The sequence below is a fragment of the Macrobrachium rosenbergii genome, chromosome 10 (genome assembly GCF_040412425.1).
Source record: "Macrobrachium rosenbergii isolate ZJJX-2024 chromosome 10, ASM4041242v1, whole genome shotgun sequence".
NCBI classification, from domain to species: Eukaryota; Metazoa; Arthropoda; class Malacostraca; order Decapoda; family Palaemonidae; genus Macrobrachium; species Macrobrachium rosenbergii.
In genome coordinates this window covers 51,708,867-51,733,866 of record NC_089750.1, presented here as the reverse complement: position 1 = coordinate 51,733,866, position 25,000 = coordinate 51,708,867, and the positions used below count along the sequence as shown (strand labels likewise).

Sequence of the window (25,000 nt, the reverse complement as noted above, 5' to 3'; positions counted from 1 at the left end):
AAGCTGCTGTTGTAACCGACTGAGCTATCGAGGTTTCTATATATATATATATATATATATATATATATATATATATATATATATATATATATATATATATAAATTTCTGACTGACACCAGGATAGAACCCAGGTCTTTCAACCGAAAGGCAAGGGCGCTGCCCACTAGGCCACACAAGTCATAAGAGAAGTTGGAAACTGAGGGCAACTGCACCCAAGGAATTACCTGGGCAAGCTAACTGCTTGCATACCAGCGTGTTTTCCCCAACTTCCTGACTCAGCAATGACCCAATTGACAGCATTTCATTCGAATTATTCCTTCTGAGTGAATAAGATAGGAATAATCACACACAATCACGTGTGGAACAGAAATACATCTCTGACTCACATCAAGATGGAACCCAGGTCTTTCAATTGAAAGGCAGGGCGCTGAGTCATTTGGGGAAAACATATAGTCATAAAAAGAAGTTGGAACCTGAGGTGAAACTGCACCCATGATTCCAACTTCTTTTATGACTTGTATGGCCTAGTGGGCAGAGCCCTTCCCTCAGGTTCCAACTGAAAGATGACTTGTATGGCCTAGTGGGCAGCGCCTTGCCTTTCACGTGGCTGAAAGACCTGGGTATATATCCTGATGTGAGTCAGAAATATATTTCTGTTCCACACGTGACTGTGTGGTTATTGCTATATATATATATATATATATATATATATATATATATATATATATATATATATATATATATATATATATATATATATATATATGTATATGTGTGTGTGTGTGTATATATATATATATATATATATATATATATATATATATATATATATATATATATATATATATATATATTATCATCATGTTGATAATTATCTTTCAATAAGATCTCGTAAAAGATTTGTTATTACAGTGTTAGTCATGTCTTAGTGCAACGAGGCTGGAGATGAAAGACACCTACAGTATTGGTTTTCTGTCTTCTCTCGCCGCGAATGAACCAAGGGACCGAATGGCGTTTATTCCATTTCTTGGAAAAATTTTTTTTTTTTGTTTTGCAATGTCTATTTCAACAATAAAAAAAGGAAGGAAAAAATCAGGTCCTTCATTTGCAACGTATTTCTATCGAAAAGAGATGAATGAAAAAATTTCTCTTCTTTCTGCTTGCCCGATTTGGGAAAAGGAAAAAGGAAACAGCAACAGTTAAATAACGCACTTACTTTCACCTTCTTATGTTAGAGAAAAATTTATGTATCATTTTCTCCTCGTCCATTTGCTTGTTCGTGAATTAAATACCTAAGAAGAGGAATTAAACCAAAATTCCATCCTTCCTTAGAGTGCGTCACGAAAATCATGGGTTTTCTATCTCACAGTTGTAAGAAAACATGATTCATATTCCAATAAATATGTGAAAGACAAAAATTATATATATATTCCAATAAATATATAAATATACAAAAATTATATATATATATATATATATATATATATATATATATATATATATATATATATATATATATATATATATATATATATATATATATATATATATATATATATATATATATATATATATATTATATTTATATATATATAAGTAGGTTTAAAAATAATACTTACCTACGGCTTTTACAAGAGCTTGTCAGGTTTCACCTTTGTACTTCACAACTGACAGAAAACAGCAGTTCTGCTATCCTAATTGTGTGAACGACAACAATGATGCTAAGTCACATTTTTTACAAAATTTTGTCCGTTTTAGCCTTCTCATCTCACAGTAGTTACGGAAACAGGATTTCTATTTACCTGACAGATTAAGGACAAAAATACTGCTAACTTACAGTTTATACAAAATTTAGTCCAAGTTTTCTTCATTTCACAGTTATAGGGAAACAAGATTTTTATTTCTGTAATTGAATTACTGGCAAAAATTATAGTAGCCTACTGATTCTACACAATATTGTCTGTTTTAGTTTTGGGTAAAAGAAAACTATTGTGGCGGCTTTGTATGTCCATCCGCACTTTTTTCTGTCCGCACTTTTTCTGTCCGCCCTCAGATCTTAAAAACTACTGAGGCTAGAGGGCTGCAAATTGGTATGTTGATCATCCACCCTCCAATCAAAAGACATACCAAATTGCAGCCCTCTAGCCTCAGTAGTTTTTAGCTAAGCTTAAAGTTAGCAATAATCGTGCTTCGGGCAACGATATAGGGGAGGCCACCACCGCCCGGTGATTAAAGTTTCATGGGCCGCGGCTCATACAGCATTATACCAATACCACCGAAAGATAGATCTATTTTCGGTGGCCTTGATTATACGCTATAGCTGCTGTGCAGAAAACTCGACTGCGCCGAAGAAACTTCGGCGCAATATTTTACTTGTTTAACTTACTATACCATTCGGCGCAATTTTTTTACTTGTTTAACTTACTATACCAAGGTTGTAAGAAAAAAACAGGGTTAAAATTTCCCTACATACGGCAGAGATCAAGATGATACCTCGCTGAATTTTGTAAAAAATTATGTTTATTCTTATAAGCTCTTCTCTAAATTTGCACACTAAAACAATGGCACATTCCATCTCACTATAAAAAAATTAAGTAAAATATCAATGACATTTCTCAGAATTCGAATAAATAGTGAAATATGAAATCTCTTTAAATTCATTTCTGATCTGAATCGGTAAAATGATAATGCTATTTTAGTAGTTCTACAGTTAAAAAACCTCAATGATATAACGGTGTTTGCAGCCGAGAATTTATATACACGGAGAAAATATTATGCATGGATTACACGTAGCACAAAATAATGGGTTCCACTGTTTTTGATAAAGCTTTGTCGTTAATACTGGAAAAAATAGAGCAACGTGAATACCAGTTTTGTGCTGCTAAATCGAGAATGGAAAACTTAAACAAACTATACATGAAAACATTTTTATACCATCAATAACGAACCAGACCAAGATTGGAAATTTTGTCGTATATCTGACACTGCAGCTTATTTGCTTATATCACAAATAATGGAATGCTGAATTATGATGGCTTCTAGTTTTCTTCTGGTATTGCAAGCAAACCGTAATAGTATACAACTTTGCATTCATACTTTCGATTACCGGCCCAAAATCTTGCAGTATACCTAGTTTGAAGGAAAATCCAATTGGCATCGATACCCCTAAAAGCTTCTCATCTAAACTAAACTCAACTAAATCAAACTACCGTCGGCTAACTACTGGGTACCTAACTGATTCACTGCTTAAGTATTTTCCATTACTTTATATTTTCTCCGTTGCTACCCATGTTTTTCATTTTCGGGAGAATTTCTCCTCTTCATTATACCTGTTTTTACACACACACACACATATACACACACACACACATATATATATATATATATAAATTGTATATATATATATATATATATATATATATATATATATATATATATATATATATATATGTGTGTGTGTGTGTGTGTGTGTGTGTGTGTGTATGTACTCTGTGTGTAAGTATGCGTGTGCGTGTGTGAGCTTAGATTGGATAGCTCTCTAAGTATCAAAAAGACCACGAGGGACGGGTGAAGGAGTATTGTATGGGAGAAGTGTTGTGATAATGAGTGCAAATGAAGCAGACAGGAAATAGAATTTAAGTTATAGAGAGTATTTTTGGGAAATTCTGACTTTGTGCCTGACTAAATTAAGGAAATATGAAAGAGTAATTACACTAATTTAAGAACAAAGGTAACATAAATGTGGAGATCTTGTGGTATTGAGTTTGGAAGAACCGTAACTGCTGAAAACTCATACTTTCCAAAGAATAATATTAGTAAGTACACTTCTGAATGTTAGGGAATTAGCAGAGAGTACATACAACAGCAAGTTGATGGATGTAATATTGAAAAGAGGAGCAGTTGTCCACATAAAACATCTGTCTTCTACATCCTATCTATCATTCCAAAGCTAAGGGATCGGCTGCCGTTGAAGCATCCTCTCTATTTCCGTCAAAAGCATCTTCCTCTGCTCAAACTTTCTCTAAATCCTTCCTCAGCTTCTCACGCCTTTGCCTCCCCTCGACCTTCAACCACTGCCGGTTTCATCCAAGCCCTTCTTTCTCACTCATCCCTACCGCATGCCTAAATCATCTCAATCTCGACTCTCACCATATCAGTAATGTTTACGCCTTCTGCACTTTTCCTAACTTCTTCACTTTCTAGCCTCTCACACAGCGAGATCCTGTGGTAAGGGTGTAAGAATACTGCCACTGTAGTCCTGCGTGTCTTAAAAGGCGACTAAACAGACAAGGGCTGCCTTGCAGATACCCCACGTCCGATAGCTGTGGTTGACAACTGCAAGGCTTGCGGTGTTAAAAACCTTAGCCATACCTTTGAACCAAGCCGGATGCCTTTCATCCATCAACATTTGTGCTAAATTCAACAGTGAAAAATAAATGGGAAGAAATTATTGCTACTACTACTTCTTGCACTTATGATACTGATGATTATCAATAGAATGCTTGTGAATGTTATATTCTATCGCCAATATTTACGACAAGATAAAATAATGAAATCGTACAAAAAAAAAAAAAGATGAGAAATAATGAGTATAAATTAATGTTTTTGGATTTCTTTTGTTTTTAAATTTTACTCATAAAATCCTATCACGAGTAGCAGCTGTCACCTTATGTAGAAGGAAATTACCTTCTGGACATCTCAGTTTTCTAAATTTTCAGTGGAGCCCATTCCATCGAACCCTTTTACCTGATGACGCCTCTACTGGACTCGCCGTTATCCAACTTGGCAGCCCCGATGGTATTTATCACAACTGACGTTAAATTGAGAGGAAAAAACCGTCTGGTTTAGTACGAAGAGCTATATATTACTATTATTATAAACGCTCATAGAGTTGACCTGAAAGTTTTCCCCTTAAATGGAGAGGAAAATGGAGAATCAAAGACCATAAAATCCATCGAATCGAAGTAAGAAGCATCTAGAAAACTTAGTAAATGCTATTATAAACGCCCAAGAAATACTTTGCTTTTCCCAACCACAAATAGGAATTAATTAAAATATGCTAAAGAAGTCAAAGAACGTGACAGTTTGTAACAAATTCACATCCTTTAGAAAAACGAAGCAGGCTCCACAGGAAAAAGAACAAAACAGAAACAAAGGAGGTCCTTGTACTTCATATCGCAATAGTCACGTTGTGTAACTGTTTGCTACAACACAAGGTCTGAGCGGAAAAACAAGTGAACTTACGTGATCCAATAACGGTAAAAAACAGACGAAGAAAAAGGAGAGGAAGATAAATGCTGAGTCAAGAACGTTTGGTCCTCTCAATTAAACGTTTGCTTGTCATAAGTGAGACAACACTTCACGTCTACGGACAAAATGTTTTTAGTGTATATTGCACAAATTACACGAATATAATTTACAAAGTTCGAACTAACGTCTTATTTATAAAAACTTGACAGAAAAAGTAAAAATAATAATGATGTTAATGCACAAAAAAGCCTCATCATAAAATAAAAGAATCTGTAAGACTGATTACTAATCACACGTACGTATTGATCTGTAATCTTTATAGTCAGAAACTACAAAAATGTTAATGAGATAAATTTCCTGCCTAAGTCGATATACATTTAACATCTTTTTTTTATCAAATGGTTCACTTTAACAAAAGAAAAATCGACTATGATTATATATACCGCAAAAACTGAACCGTCACATACTACTTTAGCGAATCTAGCTTATGGTAAAAATAACCAAATAATCTTACACTTTCCCAGTTCACAGATACCAAACTTGTTAAGTGATGAGCGAGTAATAGTTTCCTGCATCGATGTATGTATATGTATAACCAAAACCGAGCATTGTCATAAAAGGAAGCTGATAATTATTGAAACCTGGTCAGATAATGAAAAAAAAAGCCAGTAATTTATTCTCCAGAAGCATGCCACTCTCAAAAGTAGGATGATCATAAAATTCTTCAGTCAAGCTGTATGACAATGGAAAAGAAGCCAATAATTTATTCTCCATAAGTAGGCCACTATCAAAAACAGGACAACCATACCGCTCTTCAATGAGGCTGTAAAACACAGGTCAATGGGTGTCTGTAATAACATTAAAAATAAATTTACTAAATAAGTTTCAATACAGGAATAAATTTACTAAATAAGTTTCAATACAGGAATAAATTTACTAAATAAGTTTCAATACAGGAATAAATTTACTAAATAAGTTTCAATACAGGAATAAATTTACTAAATAAGTTTCAATACAGGAATAAATTTACTAAATAAGTCTCAATACAGACGTGCACCTACCTGTATTATAAAAAAAAAACATTAAATAATCTGAAAAACCAGCGAGAGAGAGAGAGAGAGAGAGAGAGAGAGAGAGAGAGAGAGAGAGAGAGAGAGAGAGAGAGAGAGAGCAATCTCCCTTATAAGTCTATGCATCCAGCGGTCTATCACCAGCGTTGTGGACGTGATGACAGGCGAATCCCCATCGTCATTCACATAAAAGGATCTTGTATTTCGACCCTTTACAAATGGTTTGTAATTTGTTAGTCTGAAGGGATGATGTTTTTCAAACGTACTTTGTTTGCCATGAGATTCACACACACACAAACAGAGAGAGAGAGAGAGAGAGAGAGAGAGAGAATGGGGAAGCATGTTTTTGTGGTTTGCACTCGCTTGTGTTGGATGGAGGGGTTCAAATTCCACAAGACCTAACCTAACCTAACCAAATTCGACAGGACGAATAACAAAATTGTAAAAACTTATTATATTGCAATCATGAGGAAACTCTTCCTATTTCGTCAATTTTTGTTCCCAACACTCGTTCTCTGGATCGCACTGTATACTGGATGCCATAAGTAACCTTTGCCAAAATTGAATTCTCTTCACGAGAGGTAACTCTCGAAAGTTTTTATTGGTGGAAATTGCTCATTGTAGATTATGGGTGAGTCCAAACATCAAAATTCTGTCACTTTACTACCATAGATGTGTATCTTTTTGTTATTGCAGTACAAGTACTCAATCATTTTTTATAATATATTTTTGCCTTACCATAAGAAAACATAACACAAGGACTTACCGAATTAATTTAAAATAATCAATTGAACATAATGATGCTTACTAATAATAATAATTAAGCATACGTATTCACTGAGGAACAATGAACACAGAGAGGCAAATGTTGCAAGCAACGAGAAGACAACTTTAAGCTTCAATTTTTGGAGGATGTCCTAAGAAGGGAGGTTTTCGAGTTTATGTCTGGCAAGAAAAATCAAGGGAAGGAGGGTGAGAGCGAGACAAGAGGGGATAATATAGGAACGGAATAAGCAGAGTGAAAGGAGGAGAGGAAACCTCCGCAGAGCTGGTGCAGATAACAAGGAACTGGAAAGACTGGAAGACTTCCATGATCGCCAACGTCTTGAGAGACTCGGCATATTGATGAAAATGAAGACTCATTCAGGTTAACATGTACTATTTAGTAATAATAATAATAATAATAATAATAATAATAATAATAATAATAATAATAATAATAATAATAATAATAATAATTCCAACACTACTAAAAATAAAATATTTTTAAAAAAGATCATAAAAACTGCTATAGAATTTTGGAACAAGTAAATTTGCAGTTATCTTCTGATTATCAGATAGAAACAATCGTGAACTTGTTGTTATAAGTACACATATAGATTTGAAATGAAAGTGAATAATTTTATAGAAATCATAAAAAAACAAAATGATATACTATCTTAAGTGACTGGACGGACGGTGTTGTAAGGCAGTGTTTCTAAAATTCTAAAGAAGTTTTATGTTATAAAATGGACTGTTTAGACAGGCATTTTCTGCCAAGGACGACAAAGTTCATATTGTCAAAATAAATCACTGTGTATATTTTCTACTACTTATTTAAAGACGAATTTTCTCCTCAGAGACAGAAATCTTGGACATTCCTGAAAGAATTTGCTCACTAAATAAAGAGGTCTAGTCACTTAAATTTATATTCTTTTTAAAACATTATATTTGAATATTTATCTGTCTTTCTGTGCTTGACTTCAGCAAGAACCTAATACAAAGACAATCTAGCAAATTGCCAAACGGGAAAGTTATTCCTTTCTCAATTATCAAAGTCAGTGAGGACATAATGCAAGAATAATTTAGCTTGGGTCGTTTTCTGTCTTTTTGGCAAATCAAGGAAAGGTAAACAAGCTTCCGGAGGGCAAAGCCTCGTTGATAAGCATTATGAAGAAACAGCATTGTTTATTGCGGCCATATATGCTGTCAGACCGCTTGCAGTCTCCTACATTACATTCATTCGATAAACATTGACAAGATTACAAGTAAACATTTTCATAAACATTCTTCCACAGAGAAAATAATTTGCAAAACTCCCAGATGACTATTTTAGCAAACATAAATAATATAAAAAGATAAAAAGATACAATGAATTCACTTTAGAATATTTCCGCAATATCAGATTTTCCACACAGCTTTTTCCTGGCAGCAAGCAATGTTGCCATCCGGTTAGCCAGCCAATGTTAAGACTTGCATTATCTCTTACCAAAATATACTTCCTTGCCACAGTTTACCCTTCTATTTTTCCATGAAATTACTGCATGCTTTTTGCTGTCACTAACTTCAGCGAGTTCCTTTCTGGAGCCATTTCTTGAAGAGAAGGTGCATTTCCGGTACGGAGGAAGGCGGTTTTATTTCTGTGTATCTTTTCACATTGCCGTGCGTTTATCTCCAATGCGGGAAAACAAATTTTCCTGGGCCTTCCTTCAAATTCATTAATGTACGTTCTGTAACTGCATGTTGCTAAAAGCTTACTTCTTTTTATAATTCGTGACTGCTGCGTTAAGGGAACGGAATTCTTGACTTTTCCCACCAGACAGAGATATCTAGGTTTTATTTTGTGTCGAGTTTGCAGTCGATTTCATGTCTTTCCTCCTGTTTGTTTCTCGACGTGCACATGTGTCTATATTCAATTTTCGTTAATAACCTACTTTTCAACAAAAATATAACGAAAGATGTAGCAAATAGATGATAAATGTTTTAACCTAAATTTAATGATTGTGAAATACCTTATAAATATTAGAGAAAGCACTGCTGTATAATGAAAGACTTGAATATTAATTATATTAGTTAATACATGTGTTATTTTGTGGTCGTTGGCAAAAGTGATGTCACCTACCCTTATTTTCGACGCATTTTCTCTTTCATCCGCCAGGCTTTGCTGCCCAACCTTGTGATGACGAACCCCCGTCTCTCGGACCTTTGGAAAGCAGCGACGTCCTTCATCGAGGTGCTGAAGTGGCAACAACCGGTCCTGATCCACGACGACTCCCCGCAGGCCCTCCAGTTGGCGCACATAGCTTCTCGCGACTCTACCCACCAGCCGCTGCGGCTTTCGTTCTCCATCGGCACACCGAAGCAGCATTTCCAGAACCGGCTCTCCAAGATCCTACACACGGTGCAGAGGATGGTCTTCGTCTCGGGCACCACCAACTTCGTCAGCGTGCTCTTCTCGCACAGCGAAGATCTCGGCATGTTCAGCGGGGAATACGTCTGGGTCCTGTTGGACATCGCGCTGCCGAAGGATGTCTCGGCGTCCCTCCGGCCGGGGCTCATCAGCATCCGGCCGGATTTCCAGCGGGTCGCGAAGAGGAGGTTGTTTATAGACTTTGTTAAGTCATCGCTATCTGTGATATCTGAGTTTTTCAAAGAAGCTACGGTCGCGTCGGCATCATACCTGGCGGCGTCGTCGTCGACTGTTCAGTGTGAAGTGCCTTACAGAAATCTGTCCAACAATCAGTATGAATTAAACAGGTAGGTCTTCATTCAGTCACTGTCAGCAGTTAAGCAGGTAAGTGAGGCCTTTCTAATGACTAAAACACTCTTTGAAATGGTTTGAAATTTTTCAATTTATTTTTAAGCACTAGAGAAGGTTATAAGAGACAGAGAGAGAGAGAGAGAGAGAGAGAGAGAGAGAGAGAGAGAGAGAGAGAGACGGGAGTGCAACAGTTCTGTATAAATAATTACCATCTCATAAAAGCAGTGAAAAAGCATGAGAGAGATGATGTCAATATTTCAGCTCTAGAGATAAAATTACCTTCTTCAGCCTTGAGAGCACATTAGTGGAAAAGGCACAAGAACCAAGACCGGAACGCAGCTCGCAACTGGGCAGACATAAAGCCCTTGGTATGAATAGGTGTTCCTTTTAGGAGTTTCCTGGATGGGAAGATACTCGGAGAGATACACAGCCATTCTTTTCAACCATAAAATGGATTTCATTGCCAAAAGAAGGAAGCAGAGACTTAAATAATTCTTCTCTGCAGCGAGTTATGTTCATTACTTAAATCAAGGAGAGAGAGAGAGAGAGAGAGAGAGAGAGAGAGAGAGAGAGAGAGAGAGAGAGAGAGAGATGCTGATGTCAATAATACCACCGAAAGTGAAAGTTTCTTCATTTATCGCACGCAGGGTTAGAAGCTCTAAGTGACAAGTCTATGCAAGAAAGTGTGAAGACGTCTGCAAATTAATACTTCATTATGACCAGTATATCGATATATACATATATATATATACTATGATATATATATATATATATATATATATATATATATATATATAAATATATATATATATATATATATATATATATATATATATATATATATATATATATAGAAATCATCAACACACAATCACACGTGAACAGAAATAAATTTCTGACTCACTTCAGGATCAGAATTCCAGGTCTCTCAGGTGGAAAGCAAGGGCGTTATCCACTGGGCCATACAAGTCTAAAAGAAGTTGGAACCTGAGAGCAACTGCACCCAAGGAATTACCTGGGCAAGCTAACTGCTTGCATACCAGCGAGTTTTCCCCAACTTCCCGACTCAGCAATGACCCAATAGACAACATTTCCACCTGAGAGACCTGGGTTCGATCCCGAAGTGAGTCAGAAATTTATATATATATATATATATATATATATATATATATATATATATATATATATATATATATATATATATATATACATACTATAATATATATATATATATGTATATATATACATATATATATATATATATATATATATATATATATATATATATATATATATATTATGCATGTATGTTAGTATATGTATATTCTCTGGACGTGATAGCTGAGAGAGAGAGAGAGAGAGAGAGAGAGAGAGAGAGAGAGAGAGAGAGAGAGAGAGAGAGAGAGAGAGAGAGAGGAGTCATGAAAGTTACCGATGTAATAACAGCCACTAATGTGAAAATGGCTGAAACAAAATTCGATAGCTAGCCAGCATTCAGCAGTCAGCATTTTTCCTCACGCATCTCCAATGTCCCAACGGAAGAGTGGACACCGAAAGGCTTAAAATGAAAAGCAGAGTTCGTGTCCCACAATCAGCTTACTGACTTCGGTCGACATCAATGGCTCTAATATCGTTCAAAATGTTTTTTAATGAAATATTTCTTATAAATACAAAAAAAATAAAGTTCATGCAAATGAGATGGATTGGATTTTGTGTTAAAAGTGAAACTGAATGCCAGCTCTCTCCATTAACCCGGTTCCATTTGCAACGAAATGTTTTAAGCTTCACACAGTCGAATAACTCAAATGGTCAGAGGCAAAAAAAGTATAATTAAAATGACGGTGCTCCATGCATGAATGGAGCTTGTAAGGGAACAAACGAAAATACGCTTAGAATGAAGGGCTGCACATTATATTAATGTATTCGGCATCAGTATCAAAGAGAAATTTTTTTCATAAATGGGGAGATGTTGGTGAGAGTTATGCTCACATGTGATTAGGATGTTGGGATGTTCACCCGGATTGAAAGAAATCAGTGTAAATAGGAAGGACACGTTTGTCGATACACCGAGGGCCTTTAATACCGATGCCATTCACATGGTAGCGTCGTAAGAGAAGATATAGTAATTGTTTACGCCAAAACACTCAAAAACATTCAAAATGGCATGGGTGGCTAAAGTACATGCGCACTTAACTAAACGGTAGCATCCACACACGACGTTTTGACGTTGCATGAATGGTAAGTGACACATGATAACAGAAATGGTAAACGAATTTTTTTAGAGGTGATTTTTTATTTTTCCAGAGGAGAAAGACACGCAGTCACAATCAATGACAGTTGGAAAAGTGAGTGAATATGTATCCTATCTGTAAACTCATTATTATGAGTTTACAGATAGGATAGATTTTCACTCACTTTTCCAACTGTCATCGATTAATAGGGATAATATTCAGCAATCAGCACAGCTTCTTCTATTTACTAGTGTACACAAAGCAGCCGCAAAGCTTCGGGTTAAAAGACTTAAATAAAGGATCTATGCTACTCATAGATACTGAAGAATTTATGTAAATCCGTGATCGTCTTTTTGAAAATCCATACCTAACCTGGACAAGAGAACATTTCAACGAGGGCACAAACTGTCACGTGGGTCTACAAATAAATGCTCTTCTGTGTCGCTATCGCAAGTTCTGTATGAAGAGGTTTTGATTTCTGAAGGTTTTGACATTTAATCGCTTCGATTTGAAAATAATAAAAAGAATTTAGAGTTAAAATGCTAGACAGGGGGTTAATTATCTACATGGCAGGAGAATTCGGTATATGCTGCAGTTCTGTGACGTCCCTGAACATTTCGCAATGAGGAAATCTAGTAATAAAAGCAACACTATGAAATATTGAATTTGTATATAATGCTTAAAATATCACGCATATATTTTAGGGGATAAGCTGTTCACAAGATACTGAAAAATCAATGACTGCACAACTTTTACTGGAAGTAGGTAGGAGTCTCCAGACTGCAATGTTTGACTTTCAGTATAAAAAACAACGAGAACTCTTGACATGATATTAAGCAACCTACAAACCACTGAAGCTTATTGTACACATTATCCAGGTATTAAATGCAATGGGACAGAATGAGAAAACCCCTGAGAGATTCAGACTGTTGCACTTTGCAGACTATCCACGCCTTCAAGAAAAATTATAAATCGGTGTATGCATAAATTTTAACACAAACTTACAAAGAAATGCATCCAAATGTATTAATTCACTCCCTTGGACCTTCCGATCAAGATTCTATACATCTAAAGACGTCCAGATTAGTAGCTAGAAAAAGTTGGATTGAGAGAGAGAGAGAGAGAGAGAGAGAGAGAGAGAGAGAGAGAGAGAGAGAGAGAGAGGAGTGGAGATTGCGTGAACCAGAAAATAAGCCCCGTCATTTGCACTACTTAATTTAAAAAATGAATATATAAATCAACTGAAAAGACGACGATTTTCCGGCAGGAATTTGCTTTGTTTTTGACGATGGTGTGAGTGGAGTAATTAAATCGCACATTCATTAGCAAAAACTAAAGGAGGTGAAGCACGAATAAAGGTATTTGTACCTGCTTCCTATTTTTTCGTTTTAAGTGACAACGGTAACAGGAACAACAACAGTAAGAATGATAATCTTTTTTCATTCTCATCTTCCCATTGGTATCATTCTTTTGGACACTGCGTTTGTCACATATTAACTTTTTTTTTTTTATTTATTCCGGTGTTTTCTACAAAAGATCTGATGAAGTCTGGTGATCTCAAATAGCCTCAGCAGGAGACTGCCAAGATCTCTCCATTATTTTAGATTTCCTTGGAACTGCTTAACATAAAACGCTTCGAACAAAGTCGATCAAGTTACTATAACTGGCACATAATAACTGACAGAGAAGAAATGCTGAAAGTGATTAGCAGATGAAATATGATTTCAAATTAAAATTTCCAATGTGAAAATTCTTATACTCACCAACTGCATACTTGGAATAGAGGGCACCATAATAATGGAGGGGGAAGGGGTGGGGGCGCGTTAAGGAAAGTGGGAATGGGAGGGAGGTTGGAATACAATGAAGGAGAAGAGCTTAAAATTTAGGAATAAGAGAGGATTAAACTTAATCAAGCCCTCCCATTAAGAGGAGATTAAAATGGTCCTTTCGGTTTTTTTGGGCATACATCTCATTTAGTGTAGAGTTCAGGATTACGCTTTTATCCTCGTAAAAGTGCCTCTTGTCCGTCCCATTGGCATAATACTATTTTAGGGCTACTCTTCGGGTGACACACGTGTTCTGAATTTCTTATTCCACGCTGGAGAGATCAATGCAAGGCAGTCATTGCTTCAAGATAATGTATGTGTGTGTGTGTGACTGAGAGAGAGAGAGAGAGAGAGAGAGAGAGAGAGAGAGAGAGAGAGAGAGAGAAATGTCATTAAGAACAATTGTAATAGTGCTATTTATAGCTACATTCCTGGAGCGGTAATTCCCTTGATTCATTATGGAGTGCCGTGAACGACCTGATGAATAATTCTCCCGTTGTCAAACACCCTCGGAAAGTTACCCATGAATCTCTCGCTCCAGGCTGCTCGTAACATGTAGTTTCGAAGAAAGCGTGAAATAAAAGACCACAATAGTGTAATCTTAAATGAAACACAAGACTTTCAGGCTTGTCTGTTATTATTTTTACATTTATATCAATCGTACATCATTAAACAATCCAAGAGATAATTAGGAGTTGGAAGGACAACAAGAAGAGACAGGGGAAAGATATTTTAAAAAATTTTCTCAATATCTTCTATGGATTTTGTCGCTATTCTGCACTTATATAATGACTAACAGATTGAGGGAAAATGAGGTTCTATAAATACAACTGAAATATTCTTGCAGAAGCCTGTTTGTACACTGGCATTCCCACGCATTACGTTTTCCCCTGATTGCAAAATATCTATAAGCGATCTAAAGATGTTGATATAGGGCATAGTATATTTTCCATATAAAGCACCTGACAGAAACAGCTAGAGAGAGAGAGAGAGAGAGAGAGAGAGTATGATTTTCTATGTGTAATCGATAGAAAGCACTGCATATGAAAAATTAACGCTATCAACATTATCGTATCCGGATAATCTGTATCCGATATCTAACATAAACCCATGTGTAGTAATGATAAATATCATATCAGTATTTTTAATCTTCGATACATCCATTGAAAAACACATATCGCAAATATATTACCATCATCTGCAAATTTGCTCCTAAATAAGACAGGAAGAGGAGGAACGTATGATTTTGCACACCGAATTTCAAACATGAAACCCTATAAATTTATGTAATACAAGGAACTATGACCCAAAAACTTAAGTATAAAGAAAGGTAGAAAAACAAGCAACATTAATAGTGATTTGCAGCAGAGTTAAAGGCGGCACAAGAGAAAAAATCAAGCCGGGTTCATACGAACCACTCGGTGGCACCGCTAAGTACTTCCATTAAGTAGTGTCCATGCTATTCTCTTGTTTGAATGCATGCTTTCACGGGCGCGTCAGTGCCGTACATTCTGGGCAGGGAGAACGTGCAGTAGATCCCCACCACTGTGCACTGGTGACGTTACTGCCTACAGCAGAGTGGTTTTTACACACAGTAACTGTTACAGGACAGACTAAGCCACCATTCGGTCACTGAGGAAATTTACTTTTACATACATAACCCCGTTCACGACCACTTTGGTCACAAGGTAACCTCTGAATTTAAGATGCGTCCATTCAAGACCACTGGAGAGAGAGTGGTAAAATGCAGTTTAATGAAACCGTGCAGAAATAGTGATACCTCTGAATTTAAGATACCAAAATAACACCCATTCATAAAATTTATATATATAATATATATATAAATATATATATATATATATATATATATATATATATATATATATATATATATATGGATATGGATGTGTATGTATGTATGTATATGTATGTATATATATATATATATATATATATATATATATATATATATATATATATATATATATATATATATATATATATATATATATATATATATATATATAAATAATATATATATATATATATATAAATAATCTATATATATATAGTTACTAATGCACATATAACTATTCTATATCAAAAATATTAAGCCACAAACATTGTTTAATGCATAATTTACACCCAAAAGGAATTATAATTAACAAGAGCTTCTGTGCCTACCAGGATTCGAACTGTTGCCTGGTTTGGTAATGACAGTGACTTAGGCCACCCTGCTATCAAGAGAGGTATAAGTCGATATCGAGTTATATATCTACAGTAAGTACAAGTTCTGCACTTAGAGTCGATCTCAACCCATCTCCACTGGAAAGTTTGTAACACTTGGCTAAGAATGAAATTTTTGTTTCACTTACATACGCATGACTTTTTGCATTCACAAATATTAGGCACCAAAACTGTTTAATATTGAATTCATTATACCCGGGGAATAACTTACACCTGAGAGGAATTACATTCCATGAGTTTTGGCAAGATTCGAAGCGTGGTCTGGTTCAGAAACGACAACAGACAGTGACTTTAACCACCAGACTGTCAAGAGAAGTTCAGGGTGATATCGGCTCTGCTGTACATATTCCTGTCAATATCAGGTTTTGTACTTTAAACAGATATCAAACCATCTGTTATAGCTACCACCCATTAATAAAATCGAACATTTGCCGTTCGAATGTTTGCCATAGGAAATTTTCCCACATAATAAATTCAGAACATCTTAAAGTAAATAGATTGTGACAAATAATCTGTAGAAAATACAGAATCTTTGGAGTCTCAAGTATATAATTTCTGCAAAAAATAAATGTATCTTTGTATCCTATAGTAAATAACTCATCATCGAACATCTATTGAACAGATGGTGTCTTCAAGTCTCTAATAGATAATTTCATCCCTTCTTTTGAAAAAATAGTATCTCTGAATCCTTATATAAGTAATTCATCCCCAAAGTTCTTATGAAACTATAATATCTTTGACTCCACAAGTAAATGGTTCATCAAAAAAGGTCTTATAAGAGAAAGTATTTTCAACGAAATCATTCATTCCCATAGGTAAGTTGAAAAGCTGAATCTTCAAGCAAATAATTCAACACCAAACGTATCTTTTAAAGATATGCTTGAATGCTCTCGTAAATCATTCACCACTAAAAGTCTTATGAAAAGTTAATGTTTTTTCAACACACAAGTCAATCTTTTATCACCAAAGGTTTTCTGAAAAGACAGCATCTTTGAATCCTTAGTTAAATATTTCATCCTCAAAGGTCTCATGAAATGGGTAGTATCCTCAAGTAAACCTCTCATTCCAAAAGGAATGTTGAAAAGGTTAATAATTCAACCCCAAAACTATTCTGAAAAGACAGCATCTTTAAACCATTATGTATATCGTCCATCTACAAAAGTCTTCTAAAAAAGTATTATATATAATGAAAATTCTTTACCATATGAGCTTGGAATTAAAATTGACCCAATCTACTTGATTGTATGGCCGCTGGTTGTCACTTTAATCTTTCACAATCTTCAAAGGAACTTTGTTTGATTAACGTTCGATAAATTTCCATTGGTGACATTCGTATTTTCCGAATTCTCTCTATCTTTCCTGCTTTTAATTAAGATACTGGTTATTTTCTCTCCACAACCTGGGTTCATGCTGTTTCCTTGTCTTCCTATCATATTTTCAGATCTTTTTTGGAATTCAGTGTGTTTATAAATAAATGACGAAGAAGAAACAGATGTAATAAGTGCAAGGACTTGAATATATAAGAGGGATAATATTAAAGTATAGAGAAATTGCAAAACAAATGCACAATGCTTTCATTATTATTATTATTATTATTATTATTATTATTATTATTATTATTATTATTATTATTATTATTATTATTAAAAAAGGAAATCATGAATCTTAATGCTGCCCATTTCTCCTAAACCACTATTCACATTATAGCCATTTTTTTTTTCAGACCTTTTTGAACTCGAGCAAGTTTGCTTAGCGCCACAGTGCGAATGAGCAGAAGTGGTGGGGAGAAGGCCTTGGCCTCAACTGATTTCCCCAGCCTGAATGTTGACTCAGAACACACTCTGGGATCGTTCTTTATTTATAACCTCATATGAGTACTTTCGTGTACTTTTTAATTTTAGGTTTATTCCACTTTACTTTCTTTGTCTGCTCATGTTCTTATTTTCGAACGTTTTGTTTGTTTGTGGTTTCTCCTCATTCTTGTACCATGTCACCCCAGTATCTCCACATATGCCATAAATAGTTATTCCTTGTTTATTAAGTTTGTCTTTTGACTTTAGTATTTTCATGTATTCACTTATTGTAGCTCATCCCTTACTAATTTCATTTACATTATAAAAGATGCATTTCGTAATTTTAAGATTAGTCATGATTTGTCCCATTTACCTAATTATTAAAGCAACAGCTTTTTGTTCGTCACATTCTTCGAGGTATCATGCCTAGGATAAACAGCAGCTGGTTGAATAAGTAGCTGTTTATTAAAGCAACAGCTTTTTTATCCTGTGTACGATACCTAAAAGAATGTGACGACTTAAACCAGTTGCTTTTTATTCGTAACATTCTTCGAGATATCATACAAAGGACGAAACTTTCTTGTATAGGCGCTGATAACTTTAAATAACCGCTATGAAGAAACTTGTATTTTTTTTTACAAAGTTATCTCATTATGTGAGTGAAATATCCGGCTATTATAATATACGATGTCTCTCTCTCTCTCTCTCTCTCTCTCTCTCTCTCTCTCTCTGACATACATACATACATAATATATATATATATATATATATATATATATATATATATATATATATATATATATATGTGTGTGTGTGTGTGTGTGTGTGTGTGTGGTTGTGTATAATTTTCACCTTTATGTATAATTTTCATATTTATGTATATATATATATATATATATATATATATATATATATATATATATATATATATATATATATATATATATATATATATATATATATATATATATAGGTGAAAATTATACACACACATATACATATGAATATATATAGATATATGTATATATATACATATCTATCTATCTATCTATCTATCTATCTATCTATCTATATATATATATATATATATATATATATACATATACATATACACATACATACATAACTGCGGCCCCCCTCGATAAAATCTTTAAACTTACATGTTTGCAAACGGAGATACAAAATTGTGAGCCTGGGCTTGTTCCTGGGAGCATAGTGGCACAGTTTCCGGAGGGAGCAGGTAGCATCGAAGTCCATAACAATGTTTGAATTTCAACTGATATACAGCAGATATAATACTCGCATGCTGCGAATTACTAAACCTTTCCTATATACACGGCTGTAAAATAACACCAACAATAAATATGGAGGATGTCTAGCTATTGTATTGCATCTTAATAATCTAATTATATCTTTATCTATTTATGTGTTAACTTGTTAATTTACTTATTTTTTTTAATAACTGATCTGCTCTTTCTGTATTTCCTAATACCTTCTGTTTCTGCTTTCAAATGAACACCACATCCTTTGGAAGCTTGAGTTTCAAGTCTATGACCCCTGTAGGCTTGTCCCGTATGAATAGGGTTCATCTTGTGAATAATAATAATAATAATAATAATAATAATAATAATAATAATAATAATAATAATAATAATAATAATAAATAATAATAATAATAATAATAATAATAATAATAATAATAATAATAATAATAATAATAATAATAATAATAATAATAAAGTATATCGGTTTTTGATATCCACATACAAAACTAACATCAAGCAACTCTCATAAAACATAACGATATTTCATAATGTCATAACAGTTCCTATATTCTACTGACCCATTCCTCATACGTGTAAAAAGTTTGTTCAATTATCTATGTCAAATATTTATCCTACGAGGGTTGCTACCTTCCCTTATTTTACCCGGATGTATATAGTCAGTAATAAAACCTTTTTTGCTGAAAATCTCATTTTATTATTAGGAAAAATGGGTTTTTCGAGGAGCTCTCTAAAAGGATTGTCCATTTTTTAAATGAACAATCATTATATCGAATACATTATTATATGGCAAAATTAACCGTCTCATAATGATTAAAAGCATCATCGGAACACAGAAGCAATTTCCAAATCATACAGTTACAAGTAATGTTTACCAAAAATAAATGGATTTATATTTATAATTTATTCATTTTGACTTTGATATATATATGTATATATGAATATATACATATATATATATATATATATATATATATATATATATATATTTACGTATATATATATATAATATACATATAATTTTACGTAATGGTGCAGTTCACGAAGAGAAGTAATTTATTTAGGACGGCATGTTGGTCTAGTGTAATACTATGTCAAGGAGTTGCTGTTAATCTTTATTTGAATGTTGAAAGTTATTTTAATATAATGATGCTTTATATATATATATATACACACACATATATCTATATCTATCTATCTATCTATTTATATTATATATATATATATATATATATATATATATATATATATATATATATATATAAATATATATATATATATATATATATAAACAAACGTTAACCCACAAATGTCGTTTAATATCCAATTCACGCTACTTCGGGAATATCACCGAAAGGGAATCATGAGTGATAAATGGATTGGTACCTAAGTGACTCGAACACTCGAAAGTACCCTCCAACGACTTCCAGTCGACGTCGCTAACCATTATGCAGTCAAGAGAGGTATAAGATAATGCCGACTCTGCCGTACATATACCTGTCGAGTGCGGGGATTTGCACTTAACCTCAGCATCAACCCAATGCCCGTAGCAAGTGATATAAATGGAAACGACACCCCGAAGAAAGACTGAAAGTAGAAGTGAGAAAATATGAAAAAGTCAGTCTCAAAGAAGTCAATGCCAAAAAGGCGATCGCCTACAACATATATATATATATATATATATATATATATATATATATATATATATATATATATATATATATATATAATATATATATATATATATACATATGTATACATATATTATTCATACTAATTCTAAGTAAATCATTTAAAAAAAACAGCGAGTAAAATGATGTGGAATATGATGGAACAGCGACTGATAATCAACCAGCAGAAAAGGAATGGGACTCTCCTTCAGTTAACGGGACATTGGCGGAAATAGTACCTGTAAGAAAAATGAGAGAGAGAGAGAGAGAGAGAGAGAGAGAGAGAGAGAGAGAGAGAGAGAGAGAGAGAGAGAGAGAGAGAGAGAGACCTAATCCTTCTAAGATATTTATGACTGTATAGAATTTAGGTTGTCAAACCTAACACTTGGGCACTTCGGCCATTCTGCGCTTAAGACATCGAAAAGAGGGAGTTGGCGTGATTAGACAGAAAGATAAAGAGAACCCGGAAATGAAAGAGATGAAGTGAAAGGCTTTAAAGATGGAACTGATGGAAAACTCCACAGTTGCACTAAGAAGTAATAATTGGAGAGGCTGGACAGCAAGGTCAAAGAAACAAACGAAGGAGCAACCTAAAAAACTAGAGTAATATGTCAGACATCGGTGGAAAACGCGAATACTAATTTCACATGATCGAAAACCCAGGCAGTCGTGAAGTAAGGACATTTTCAATCAATAAACCAAACAGACAGTGTACATTGAATTATGACCCATGGAATATTTGGCGACGTCTCAAACAATATTGACAGAAGAAAGAGAGGCTTTTGTTATAATCGCATGGAGAGGAATTTCATCGGAAAAGAAAATAAGGAATGATAAAGTTTTGGTGACACTGACCTTGGCTAATATACTTAGTCTTCATTCAAGTAAATAAACTTGATAGATGAAGACCTTATAAATTATGATAATGTATGCAAATGATAAATGCAAATCCATAAACAAGAAAAAAACTGATGCGAAGACTTCAGTGATAAGAAAAAGAAAAAAGGAGGAGGAAAAAACATGAAAATCTCTTTAAATATACCTTTAAATATAGGGAAGGTACACAAGGGACTGAGTAAAATGCTGAAATTAATAAAAATAAGTTCACAGACAGAAGGCTTAATGGAAAAGGATGTATATTAAGCTTTGCGGGATTTGATGAAGATATCACCAATCTCAAACGTTCCAAATTCAATAGGATATTTTCCTTTGAGAGTGGTTCTGACGTTCAGGAAGAAGACTGTTGGATTCAAGGAGCTTCCGAGAGGAACTCTTGAGTTCTATCATAACTTTCAGGGACAGACTGATGTTCAAATAAACAACTTCCAAGGTATTTATATGATACAGTATGAATAATAATAATAATAATAATAATAATAATAATAATAATAATAATAATAATAATAATAATAATAATAATAATAATAATAATGGAGCAGAAATCCAGAATAATGTCAGTGTAGGTATATACTGTATGTATGTATGTATATATATATATATATATATATATATATATATATATATATATATATATATATATATATATATATATATATATATATATATATATATATATATATATATATATATACATATGTATATATATATATATATATATATATATATATATATATATATATATATATACATATACAAAGTTTTCAAGAACCTATTTGATTCTCCTTCTCAGACTGAGTAGGAGAATCGAGCAGGTTCTCGAAAACTCTCGTTTTATATATATTTTAATATACATTTTATATTAACATTATAGTGCATTTAATCAGCATGCGATTATGAGATTTTTATAAATAATATGTATATACACTTTCCACTATGAAACACGAGTCCGTCCTAGAAATAAAAATAAAACACGATATTATTGTTTGAAATGTCACGATTTGGCCAACAGCTGTCAAAAACACACTATTCAGCTCTTATCACAGTGTACAGCAAAAGAGAAGAAAAAATATATGAAGATATTGAGAGAAAAGCTAAAGGCCAAAAGAGAGAGAGAGAGAGAGAGAGAGAGAGAGAGAGAGAGAGAGAGAGAGAGAGAGAGAGAGAGATCTGGCGTGATATAAGCAAACATTTTTCTAAGGCTGACTATTTACATAAAATTTCCACATTAATTTAATATGCCAGCATTAAAAGAGGCGTCTTATTAGATTATTAATTACTATTAGTCTAATGCATATTAATCATCTAATGTTGAGCGAAGGCAACTAATCTTAAATGATATCCATTATAAAAACCTGGTGGCTTGAGGTAAACCACTAATGTATCATACACATCGGGAGGGATACGCAATGAATATTACTGTATCCATATACTTAAGATTTCAGGTTAAAAAAACGATGTAATTTACCTGTAAACATACTCTTTACACAACAGTGATTTAACTTTAGTTTCATTTATTTTTTGAAGAGTGGTTAATGGCTCTGGGAACCTAATGACTTTGCTCAGTTCAAACCAGATGAAAATGATCTTAAGATAAAGTATAAAAGGTCACTGACTTTCAATAGCAGTCCTACACAGGAGATAATCAACTAATTAAAAGGAACATCTACGAAATAAGGGTTAGATATATTCATACATAGCACTAAGTCGGGTAAGCTCGGACATCCCAGCGTGACATTCCTAAGTAGTACTATTTAAGAAAAAAAAGCTATATGAAAAAAGCTTTGGACCCAGCCATGATTTTGGCGATAAATCTGTTTTTTTTGAAAGACAGGACGTTTTAGGACTGTAATGTGACACAGGTTTTCATTAACTTACTGATGATCTCAAGGCGATTGTAACTGCGTGTTTACGATATTAAGAATTTCAAGGTACATAATGCATGCTATTTTAATAAGTAACTAAATTAGTGTTCTTAAGAATAGTTAACCTACACCAAAGGTGATGAAAAGGTAAAATAAAATACGTAGGAAAATCAGGATTAGTAAAATCTGTTCAGCATTTATATGAGCTGACTGAGGAAGAATGATGAAAATATATGGATTAAGTCAAAGCACCTAACGTTACTCTGCTTGTGCGGTTAAGGACGGATAAACAGTAAATCTTAAATAAATTACTTGAGGCAATGTGTATTATTTTACTTAATTCATGAGATTAAGGATAATAACACAGTCAAATAATTTAATTCTGGAAATCAGTGAAGTTAAAGGAACCACCTCCAATAATTATTGATCGCGTTGATCAAGGGTGGTACAATCCGCACCTAGCTGTCGTTTACGAAATCAATAATGCTACAATAATCCTGTTAGGGTTGTCCTCGAAACCTGGGTCAGAGAGCTACCTGAGAATTTATTAACTTCTGAAAATTTCCTATCTCGGAACGCTTTTCTTAGTGCGTCAGCAAAGCAGAAGCTACCATTGTTTATCCCATTTGTTATTTGTTGGCTGTGGTTTCATGGAAGAGAAATACAGGAAAATATTTCACACCTAATAAGCGATGTTTGTCTTCCCGCATGGTGCAAGGCCTGCAGTGTAGGGTAAGTAACTGGGACGGGAGTTATCTAATAATGGACAGAAAATGATAAGTGAATTTCTTTATGGGAAATTCAAGATTTGACATTAAATTATCTGGTGTCACAGTAACAAAGGTCATCGACACCGAAAAACATGTCAGCAAAATGAACTATTTTTTCATAAAAGGTAACAAAAGTAAAATTCATGAATTATAAAACAAATTAGCATCATCTGTAAATGGTATGCAGCAACTAAAATAATATCGTAGTTATAGTGTTAGCAGTTGCAGTAGCTGAGTGGAGGCACGTAAATTATGCGTTTTCTGTGAATATTAGAAATCGTTGAGCCACTGCACCGTGGACACGGTTTGTTTTTTTTTTTTTTTAAATAGACAAATGTCATTCTAGCTTGGGAACAGACATAAATTATCTTCGAAGATAGCTACAAAAATATTTCCCTAAAATTCCCTAAAATGTACTTATATTAACGTGATTTTAACAGAACATATTTGTTTCAAGTAGCATTATCCGAATGAGGGAAAATAATGAAAGATAAAAAATATTAAACAAAATTCATTTCCTACTTCCGTTTTTCTCAAAGGTAATTAGCTTCACGCCTGTTTTTACCTGTTTTTTTTA

General features: G+C 33.8%; 1 protein-coding gene across 1 annotated transcript in view; it reads left to right on the top strand.

Moving 5' to 3' along the window:
- The window catches only part of LOC136842629 (uncharacterized), a 1,039,791-nt gene that overhangs the window by 241,627 nt on the left and 773,164 nt on the right, over positions 1-25,000 (top strand). Inside the window, exon 3 of the mRNA XM_067110244.1 lies at positions 9,239-9,837. Coding sequence (XP_066966345.1) covers positions 9,239-9,837 — 599 coding nt within the window. The remainder of the gene's footprint in view (positions 1-9,238; positions 9,838-25,000) is intronic.